The sequence below is a fragment of the Belonocnema kinseyi genome, chromosome 5 (assembly GCF_010883055.1).
Source record: "Belonocnema kinseyi isolate 2016_QV_RU_SX_M_011 chromosome 5, B_treatae_v1, whole genome shotgun sequence".
Taxonomy (NCBI): Eukaryota; Metazoa; Arthropoda; class Insecta; order Hymenoptera; family Cynipidae; genus Belonocnema; species Belonocnema kinseyi.
This window is the reverse complement of record NC_046661.1, coordinates 135,984,623-135,996,393: the sequence shown is the minus strand read 5'-3', so window position 1 is coordinate 135,996,393 and position 11,771 is coordinate 135,984,623. Positions and strand designations below refer to the sequence as shown.

General features: G+C 35.2%; 1 protein-coding gene across 2 annotated transcripts in view; it reads left to right on the top strand.

Moving 5' to 3' along the window:
* Positions 1–11,771, top strand: part of LOC117172787 — a 26,600-nt gene that overhangs the window by 11,824 nt on the left and 3,005 nt on the right. For both annotated transcript variants that reach the window (XM_033361000.1, XM_033360999.1), the window contains exons 2-3: positions 4,325–4,392; positions 4,484–4,577. In XM_033361000.1, coding sequence (XP_033216891.1) covers positions 4,325–4,392; positions 4,484–4,577 — 162 coding nt within the window. The remainder of the gene's footprint in view (positions 1–4,324; positions 4,393–4,483; positions 4,578–11,771) is intronic.

Sequence of the window (11,771 nt, the reverse complement as noted above, 5' to 3'; positions counted from 1 at the left end):
TTAAAAAGCATCCCTGCGTGTCTACAATATGCTAGAACACTTGCGGGAAAAATGCAGAAGGCGGTTGTCCTTGGGTCGCTCCGTGTTCTTAGGGTCCACGAGAGTTTTGCTGGTTCGTCGTATTGATCCCTTTACAGACTGTAACCACCTATCTCACGGTTGTGAGGCGTGGTTATGGCTGAAATTTTACCGCAATTTCGCTGGAAGCGGGTGCAATTTTTCAGATTAGCACCCGCTCCCGGCGAAATCCTACGGTTGTCCTTATGACAAATTTTTAAATATATATATATGTTTAATATTATAGTTTTACCTTGGAAGATTCTCTCCTCTTTATCTAATAACACTGCCAGCATCTCCTCTACGTTCGTACCCAGTTTCATTAATGTCTCCTTTTTTTATTTTTGAAGATCTTGTGTGACATTCCTAACCTTATTTTTTAAAGTCGCATAAGCATTCTCCTTGTTCTTTTCATTCTTATGATCCAGGTTTCTTTCCTTTTTTCTTTCCTGGACCAGCTTTTGTTGTTGCTCCTGCTTCTTCCCAACATTGAGTTTGGATCGGTTTTCATCATTTCGCCGCCTCTCCTCGATCTGCTTCATTCTTATTCTTTTCTCTGTTGTCTTCCTTTTTAACAATTTCGCCTCTGAATGTTTACTCTTAATTAAATTGTTTATTGTCTCATCAGCTTCCAACTTAGATTGTTACAGTTGTTGCTTCTGTTGTTCGTTCCGATATTTAAGTTGCTGTTGTTGTTGTAGTTGTTGGTGTTGAAGTTTTTGTTGTTGGGGATTCTGTTGCTGAATTTCTTGTGTCATCCCATCGTCACTTTCCAGATTTATTTCCAGAATTGGAAGTTTTGTACTGTTACTAGTCGAGGCCTTAGGTTATTTAATTCGTGGATCACGATCCACTGCAACTGCTTCCAGCTGAACTTCAATAACATAGACTGTCTGTGTTAATAAATTTGGGAGCTTTTTTCCCCGTTCTGCTGGCCTTTTCTTTTCTGGCTGTTTTTTGAGGGGCATCTCCTTGTAGACTTTTTAAAGTGAGACTAAGCTACTGTTTCCTTTCCACTTTCTATTGAGATGTCCAATGAATTCCTCATTTTTATTGCTGCTGGGAGACAGCGGACAAGTAACTCCTTGTTCTTTGTCTCCACTGCCTCATTTATGAATTTTACTTTGGCAGCAGAAGAAGGGCATTCAGGAAGGTATGCCTCGAAACCAGCCATTGCAGCTAAGTGTTCACTTATTGTATCAAGTACAATTCTGGCATTGTTTAACGCACTGTCACACATTTTTTTAAATTATGATTCGAGTTTTGAATCAAAAGCACTTCACTCACTTTTTTATTTAACACTTTTTAATCGAATTTTAAATTTTTAGACACTTTACTCACTTTTTCTTTTAATTAACTTTAAACTTGGGACTTCAGAATGACTATAAAAATACGTTTGGGAATCTAGGGGACAGTGTTGCATAAGAAAAGGCAAGGTCTATACTGATTTTTGGGAAACTGTGACTTTCTTTCAAGGAAAATGGGTCGATCCCCTCTCCTTTGTCTATGATCACACTTCCAACACTCTTGTAAGGACCCTTACAAATATATTACTAGACGTTCTTATAAACCCATACAAATTTTCAGTATATGTATTATATTTTTAAAAAAACATTTATTTATCAAATATAAAAAATATTTCTATTTGATATATTTTTACAAAAATTTGCATAAAATAATTATTACATCATTTCAATGTTTAAACCATTCTTTCTTACCTTATATATCATAATTCTGAAGTTTTTGATGTTGTTACTGAACTTGTCTCAATTAGTATAAATACTACCCCAAATACTTACTTGTTGCTGATAATTAGTAAAAAGAAGATAATACTGAAGTGAATTAGTAAGCGATTGTTACTAATCTTTACTCAAAGTATATTTAAAAATATTTTATATGAAGCTTGTTCAGACACGTTTTAACCCCACTGCCTTATAACCGAACATTTTGATACATAAACTGTACCTATGGCTGTTTACTTATTGGTCCCTCTGCATCTCTGAACACCATAAGTACAATGTATCGAAATATGATAAAACAGACAGACTCAGACATTGAAGATATTATAACCTCACAATCTCATAATAATTCTGCTTCAAGTCATAAATGAAAAAAATAGTTATTACAAAGATATTCTTCATGCCCGATTATCGTCCAAATTTAACGACTATTATCTCGACATTGTGTGTCATTACATGTTGCATTACATGAGATCAAACACAGCAATTGCAATGAGTGTGTAGCATGCTGCCCGAACGTAGCGAGGGCTGCACTCACACGAGTTGCGATCCTTGTGTTACATTTCGAGTAAAACATATTATTACATTAAAATTATTTCTTGAAAAAAATATCCTACTCCATCTTCACACCATTGGGAAACGAACCACAAAACTTCTGATTTCCGGTCAGGTGCTTTTCCAATTAAGCTATTAGAGGGATCAGAATAAGAACTCTTAATTCAAGAACATAACGCTAATTTTTAGCTAGGTGTTAATGGTACAAATAATTATTTAAAAAATTTTTAAATTTATCTGCTATATCATCAAAGATTGTACCTTACGGACAGTAGATCAACCCTTTTGGAGGGTTGTTCTACTGTCGGTAAGGTACAATCTCTGATGATATAGCAGATAAATTTAAATTTTTTTAAATAATTACATATTATTACATTCTCATCCTAATGAGAAGGCATTGGTTTTTTGTATGAAAAATAACTTTCACGGATTCCATCAAATGTCGAAGTTATGAGGCAATAAGAATAGGAATGTAATGATATAATTTTATTAAAATGATACAGGTTTCAGCGCAGCTAAAAATAAAATTTAACGCAAAATAAGAAACAAATATCAAAGTAATCATGATAAATACAATTTGTACTTTATTTTTAAAAATCTAAATACCCAAACCCAGGCAGTGCTACCTAAATTTTTTTTTATATTTGATATAGAAGTGTTGAGCATAGTGTAGAAATTTGAACCTTTTGGATAAACTCGAGTGCGAAGCCTGAGATACGCGATGATAATATGTTTGCTATAGCCGCAAGAGCTTTAACAAAAAAGAGTTGACAATCACAAAATTACAGTTATCGATTCGCTGATCTTTAATTTTCAAAGTTTTGTGCACGAATGTGGGAGAAATGCAATGACCGAGCGTAAATATGCAAATGCATAAATATGAGAAAAATACAAAAGTCCGAGCGCGTAGCGCGAGTTAAATACAAAATCGAGCGCGAAGGGCCAGAAGAAAACATTCGAGATTCAGTTGTGTCTCAACCCACTCTGCAGGTACCGAAACTCAAAGTTTCAGTACAGGCGCTATAAAAACTAATTTGCAATGCATTCCAATGGAGTAAAAAGTAAGGAATTTGGCATTTAGATAACTGAGAAATATACCTTACCACATTTCTAAAAATTCGTTATGATTATTGTAATAATTTGTTTAAGATTTGAATACATTTGTTCAGTTTCCAGTCCTAAGAATCTCAGTTTTGTTTAAAAGTTTTTAACCTAATGGTTTTATAAATAAAGTGGTTAGTTTCTGTGAAATTATTTTACACATGTTAATATTACATCCTTATTTCAAATTTCACTGATGTGCCCACTGACAAGGTAAAGGCCAGGAATTTTTCAATGGAGAACTACACTACTGATTATTTCAGTAAAAAATTCAATGATTTAATTTTAGATGGAAGAAATACGAGGAAGTTATCTGGCGATTATCGCACGGGTACGAACTAAACTTGTTTATTCACACACTCTCGTTACTGGAACATAACAACGTTTTTACCGGTACCGGGAGCTAACTTTTTTTCGGTACTGGCAAAGAACCCGCTGTCCATGCAATAAACATAAGGTTTCTATTGAGATATATACAAAAATGAAAAAACATATTTTTACCAAAAAGATGCATTTGTTTTTGTACTTCGTTTTTGAAGGCTAAATATTCATTTCTCTCGGAAAAATTCATAAGAATAGAAAATCCGTTGAAAACATATTGAATCTGTAGTGGGCAAACATTTTTTATTTCCATTAGAAGATTCAGAAACGCCCGAAATAGAAGATATATAAAATACCAAAAATTCTTACTCCCTCTTCCTCGATCATTATTGATCCAAATAACAAAATTCTTCCTTCCTCCATAAAATATTATCCAAGAGGGCAACAATTTTCTCAAGTTTAATTCTTTGAGTGGTTTTACCTGACAAACAATATCCCTTATGTATTTGAAATTCCACTTTTAATAAATAAATGTCTTTTCTATTTTTAAGCCATCCCAATTTTATTCTGGGCCTACATTGAAGTTCATGTGTATGCACAGTCGTGTGATAGCTGCCATGTAAGTTGATAAAATATTTTAACGTGTTTTTATATTCAAAAACGATTGGTTCTCATTAAAATAGTTAACTAAAAAACATATATATTTTCAGCCAACAGAACCTCTTCAACAGTGCGTGAATTTAAATGATGAGTGGAGGAACGTTTCTAAGAAGTATGCTGATTGTCTTAAAGGTTGCCATGCAGGTTAGTGATACAGAAACACATCTATTTTAAATTTTAAAGGGTTTGTTTCTCAAATACCTTCAAATATCGCTTTTGCATGTGGTCAGCTATTAAACGCTTAGTATTTAAAGTTAATCAACCGCGAACGCTTTTAAAATGCAAAGTATGATTGAATTTGAGCAATAAATCGGGACACTAGATTTGAGACAACAACGAAAAACAAAAGTTTAAATTGTTGTCAGCATTATTCTGAGTTTGTTACGAGCAAAAAAAACACGAGCAATATTAAAAGAGTTTCTTGAGTTCTGGTTACTTCTCAAAGCTTTGCTACGATTTTCGTCTAGTAAACATCTCTTTTTTGTATAGTAAAATTGTTGATCGAGACTCATACGCTTGTAATTTATAGTGCTTCTGGACCAAATTTCCCTAGGAGCATTTAGAGGAGCGATATTAAGGTTAATGCCTTAAGAGTGAGCACTCTCAGTACCAAATTGTGCCTTTGGCTATAGGTTTTTCCCGAATTATTTGGACAACTAAATAGTTTGTGTGCTCAATGCTCGGGGTGTGCATGGCACGCCCTGTATCTATCATCGGGAGTGTCATAGCTCAAAATGTGGCGACGGTATGTTAAAGTGGAAATGACACCATCTTCACATGCCAAAATGAAACCCTCCGTGCCAGACTTTAATCCGGGTGATTTAAGAAAAGCAAAAGTTAGCTTACAGGACATTGACTGATCCTCCAGATTTCCCGAATGTATAGAGTACTACTGGGACGGCAAGCATGTTCGCTGCAGATCCTTGTTCCTCGCTGACAGTGCGGAAGACCAAATCTGCCTTGCTTCAAATAAACTTTGCTTCAAATTGATCGAACAATTCTATCATTTAGCATAGCTGTAAATATATTATACAGTGTTTTCAGACAAGAGATTGGCCTATAATTCTTCGGGTGAGCTAAATGGCCTGTTTTCGGCAGTATTGTGCGCCCTTCCACCAAGAAATCCGAAATTGGCTCTTCCGAATTTAAATATGAGGTGAAAATACGGGCCAAATGATGATGAATTGAAGAAAACTTCATCCGCCAGAAGATCCTGATATACTCGTATCTGGTCCCGGAGCATTCTTCGTAGACTTTTCTCCAAAATGCTTCGACCTCCTCTGGTTTGGGTGGGTGTTGGACAGTAACTGGAGGGTCTTGGAAGAGTCGAGATGGGCCAGAGAGAAACTGTTGATTTTCTCTGAGCCATCTCCCCCACCACTCTAGACTTCTCTTAGTGTCAGATAGTATCCGTATTCTCTCAACAATATGCTACATGATGGTCAGCAGCTTTGACTTGTTAAGTGTGTGATAACGGGTCCGGAGTTCGCGCGCGAACTTTCGAACCTTGGCGGTTAAATTCCTGCCAGATGTGATGTAGTTAATCACACACTGCATGCAAAAAATATTAAATATAATGGTAGGAAAGGAAAGACCAAGTTTCTGAAAGTGCTTAAAAATGCTCAGACTGTTCAAGTTTTCGAAAAAAAAGATTGTTTGTCCTGATGACATTGCTGCGGCTGGAGAAAAATTCTTGATTGCACCATGTATGGAACAGATATTTCTTTGGATTTTGTCCGGTATCAACATTTCACGAAATCAGCGACGAAGCATCCTCTCCGCACTTACCATCAAGTCCAAACTTGGTACGGAGTCATGAAGAATCCAGAAGACTGGGAATGGAAAAGAACTAAGGCTGGACTCACTCCAGTCAGGACAACGAAGGATCGTGCTTGAAAAGTTCTTCTGAATCTCCTCTCTTGCCAATGAAAGAAAGATTGCGGCACAGCATGCGGCTGCAGAGAAGTAGGATTGAAGGGTTCGATCAATTTTATTCACTGCAATTAAATATATTATACACGTAGATACGGTACGGGGTGCCAGAGTGGGGAAACTATATATACATGACTTGAGCCATATATATTACATTCTCATCAAGAGCGAGATAAATGTGTTATCGAGCGCAAAGCGTGAGAAACAACAGTCGCGCTATTGTATTTTTTTTTTTAATCATAAATTCAAACAATAATTTTTTAACACTTTAAACATTAAACATAAATTTATTTGATAAAGAGATTTTATTATCGTATTTTTAATAAATAAATAATATTGATTACGAAAAAATTTTATATCGGGAATTTTATTTGGGAATTTTCAAATTTGGTGACATTGTAAACTGTTCGGGAATTATATTAGTTAGAGAATTTTATTATTTGGGACAGAGAGACTTTCACTGAGTCGGGAATTGTATTTTTCGGGATATTTGAGCTTTCCCTATAGAATTACAAAAAATTTGCTGTAATTATAATTTTAGCAATTATATCTTGTCAATTTTTCCCTGCAGTACTAATAAAAAGATTTGTATGAAAATTTGTTTGAAATCATAAATTATAAAGATAATCTCAATTAGAAGTTTGAAAATTCGCTGTACATCCAATTTTCATTCTTGGGTCTTAGCGATTTTTTCCTAATGGATTTCTGTCACAGGTAAACGAGGGTGTTTTTCTTTAAGAAAATAAGTTAATAAAATCCAAAAAAATTGGGTAGGCTTTTTTAATCTTCATAGGTATGTGAAATTTTTAAATTTGAATTTTCAAATTTTTACTTATAAGTTATAGTTTAGGTCAAAAAATAACATATTCTGGGATTCGAAATTGCTACAACGCGAAAAAGTAAAAAGTTTAAATTTAAAAATTGGAAAAATGAAAATACATCATTTTACATGTTCATTTGCAAGCCAGTGAGTCACTTTCTTACTTAATATGATGTGTCCAAAATCAACTTTTTTTGAAAAATTGTAATCCTTAGGGCTCAAATAGTGCCATTTGCATAAAAAATGAACTGTGTAAAACTTGAGCCCGATCGAACGGTCAAAAAACTTTTAATGTTGATCCAAGAGCTTTGAAGTTGCTACACACGGGGCGCTCGCGGCTGGCCGCGCAATCTTGCGCGCTACGTGCTTCAGTCATCTTGAATTTTAGTTGAAAACGGTCAAACTAAATTAAAGAGAAGAAAATCACATTTTCTAAGCTTTTGGATCTACCAAGTTACCAAGTTTTTGGATCTTCGGATAAGAAAGATGTGCCAAAGCCCATGCAACTAATGAAATTTTCGGTGTTCTTTTTTACGAAGCTGGATAGGTCCCGCTGTTTGAACGAATGAATCACCCTAATTTCTATTAATTAAGGATGTGAATAAAGATTTTCTTCGCCATTTTTATTGTGTCAGTTGTTTATTATTTTCTATTTACAATTAAATGATATTCCTTCATCATAAAATTCCTGGCCAATGAGATGTTCGTTAGTATACCAAAGATGGTTTTTCATATATACGTATGTACTTATTTAATGGGAAGTTGTAGCATTTCTAGATCATTACGAGCCGCGGAGGCAGCCAGAGGTGTTGTAAACCAAGCTCGAATATGTGCTTTTATTCCAAAGATTCACATGTTCTCGATACCCTGCTTGCCCTGCTCTAAAAGGATATGTTCTCGTGACTGAACGACCTTAACAGAACAAAATCATGCTACTAATGGTCGTTCAACTCTAAATAATTTATGATAAAATGATATCTTTCCTCACCCTTGAGTATTGACGCACGAAGTCAATTAAACGTTGCCTATCAACTCCCAACTTCCGTGTCAAAGCCTTAGACGTTAGTACAGTTAGGCCTCAGATAGAATCTACTACTTTTTGTGATGTCGACAAGGAAAGTGAACCAATTATTTACCAATTTCCTTCTTCAAAAGAACAGCTGCTCCTATTTTGTGGCCTGAAAAAGAAAATATAAATAAAGGTTTCTTTAAATATCATAATAAAACTAAGCTTTATTGAACTGTGCTGTCGACAACATACCTGTATTGCTAACAGTTGTGTCGAAGCATGTTGCGCATACTTTTTTCACTAGCTCCCATTCTTTTAGGGTATATGCTATGGCAGTAGTCTGAGCTAAGCCAGTCTCTGAACTTATTTTGGGAACTGAGAATACATGATGTTCATCATTTTCTGACACTACAACAGGCAGCATATCCACATTTTTATTTTTACGACCTTTCTCTGTCTTATCTGGCATCAGTTTTCCATCCCAATGCACTACGAGCGGCGCTTTAAGCTTGTTTTGGACGTCAGCTTTCACATCAGATGCTACGATTTTATGTACAACTTCTCGTCGACGTTTAATGCTATTGGGGTTAATAGCTAGTTCCTTAGAATCACAATTCAAAGGACTTTTTACAGCAGCAAGCAAAATAAATTAAGGTACTCTGCCAGACGTTCCAGATCTATCTAAAGCACCCATTAGTTCGGGAGTCATATTCAGTTTCTGTCTTTTCATGAATGCTGAAACTGGAGCGCTAAAGTCGCTATCAGCATCTGGATTTATACTTCCTCTTTCACTTTCGGATGACTCCAGAATAGCTTTTCTTCGTGAGAAGCCGATTTCTGACCCTCTAAAACCTGTCTTTTTAGTGCTTGACTAGCTCGTACAGTTTTATCTGTTGCCTTTTTATTGAAGATGATATCTACTTTACCCATACTACCATTTCGATGTTTTTTCCGTTGCGCTACTAAAAAAGCTTTATTTTCCTTATTTTTATTATTTGCAGAGCATTTTGAGCAGCAATATCAAATAGATCCCCCTGTTGGTCCTTAAAATCACTTTTTTTCTTTTCCTGGGCAGCACCTTTCCTAGACTTTGACTTCTTTTTCAGTTCAATCCATGTGCCATACAATTTGATATATTTTGGGGTTTTGTTCTTGGTATCCTGGGTCGGAATATTTACCTTTTCCCAAAATTCAAGGATTTCCCTAATTCTTGTATGTATACACGCTGAAGAAAAGCGTCCCGTTTTACTATTGTTCTGACTGGAAAATTTTTCTTAAGAATTGGCGGCATGATTAATACAATTGAGTAAGAGTGTGCTCACTATTTAAACTCTTGTACTTCTAAAAAGTTAAAAATGTACAATTATAGATGACTAAAGCTGATTTCTTAGCGGATTTTAACACATTTTGACACACAACTAATAAAAACAGCCGTCAATGCAGACGCCACCTACGTTTGACTTTTCCCAAATTGCGCGGATAAGGATCCTCTAGGGAAGTATGCGCCAATGTTCCCCCTCCACGGACCCGTTAAAGAGTGGACAGGAAGTGATGTCAGACTCCCTGAGGACGATCGTACTTTTAACCTCAGACTGAATGCAAGGATGTGTCGTACACACACATATTTACACACTGCAGCGACGGACAGCTGCCTCCCACTACCTCTACCTAACCTGACCGGAAGTCTCCAGTAAACTCAGCTCGACCAATCCATACTAGGCACACGGTTTGGCGCATCCTTCCCTAGAGGATCCTTATGCACGGCCAGCCGCGACTGCCCTCTACGTAGCAACTTCAAAGCTCTTGGACCACCGTAAAAAGTTTTCCAATCGGGTTCAAATTTTGCACAGATCTTTTTTATGCAAATGGCACTATTTGAGCCCTGAGCATTACATCACTTTTTTAAAACAATTTTGGTTGTGATTTCTTATTTAAAGAATAAGTTCTGATTCGCCTCCAGAACAGCAATTTCAGAAATGTTTAAAACGATAATAGTTGAAACATTCTAAATTTATGGTCGTCAGTATATTAGATAATTCGAAATTTACAGCTATTTAAGTATCAAAGAATTTTTTAATTGAAAGTGTTCGATGATTTTAAATTGAAAATTTTCAAATTATGAAGTCATAAATTAAAGTCGGGTAAAGTTGCGGGAATAGAAATGCTCGTCTTTTCATACTCGAATCATTACTTTGAAATGATTAAAATTGTATAACTTCAGATAAATTTGAAAGTAGGACTATTAAAAATTAGGAGAGCTTGAAAGAACTGAACAAGTGTTTGGTTTAAAAACCTGTTTAGGAGGGTGCTTTTTCAAGTATTATTTATTTTTTAATAATTCGACACCCCCCCCCCCATTATTTTTTCCTATAAGAAAATAGCGCCTGATTTTAGTCCAAATTAAAAAATGTGTATTTAAGATATGCTCAAGGTCATTTTTTTAAAGAGCTTGTTCCTCAGTAAATTGACTATTATTGCTTCTGATTTCGTTGTGTCACTCATGAATTGTGTTTTTTATAGCAAACATTGAAATTTTTTTCACATTTATAAAATTATAATAAAAGGTCACGCAGAGTAATTTCCTGTGAAAAATATTGATTTATAAAAAATATTTATCAAACTATAGAATGGGGTTCTTTACCCAAAGATACAAACCTAAATTGTACTATAGTAAAAACAACTGGACGAAATTTGAGGTAAGCCAAATATTGTAAAGAAAACAAACCTTGGTCGACCTTTAAATATTCAATTTATTTCCCGAAAAATTAAAAAAATCTCTTCGGAGCACTTTTATTGCGACAATTTTATTGAAGAAAAATATTGTTTATAAGAATAAAAATAGTATAATTTTTACATATAATTCTCAAAATAAAAAATTATTACCGAGATTTGCAGAAAATCTTTCAAGGAATCAAATGATTTTGCCGTAAGTTAGAACCGAAAAATTTGTATTTTATACAAATAAAAGTTGTTCTAAATAATGAGCTAGACTCGCGACCAGGAAAAAATCGGGAAATGAAAGTAAATGTAAAAACTGAACTACAGTTCGACCATTAAAAATGAACAGCAATTGATTTTACAAGGCGATTCTGAATTTATTCAAAATGATATAATTGACATATTTTAACGTTAAGATTTTAAATAATTTAATTCGAAAGCATTAGTTGTGACAAAAATGTAAACGTCCTGATGATATCTGAACACTTAAAAAAGTATAGTGTGCTAAACTGATGGTCATCAGCTTTGACTTGTTAAGTGTGTGATAACGGGTCCGGAGTTCGCGCCCGAACTTTCGAACCTTGGCGGTAAAATTCCGCATCGTTCGCATCGGCCAAAGCTCTCGCTGCATTATACACACAAGAATTGATAGCCCAGAGGTCGGATTCTCCGGAAAAATGTCGATGAAGCTCGTCATCCATTTCAGCCAGCTCTTAAGGCTCGAGAGAAACCTTGGTGTTGATGTTTCTCCGGGTCATAAAGCATCGCTCTTCATCTATTGGATGCCTGTTCGCGGTTGGTCTTAGTGTCGCCTCTCTTTCTTTGTTGCCGGCTTGTTCTAGCTGTGGTAGAGTAGGCG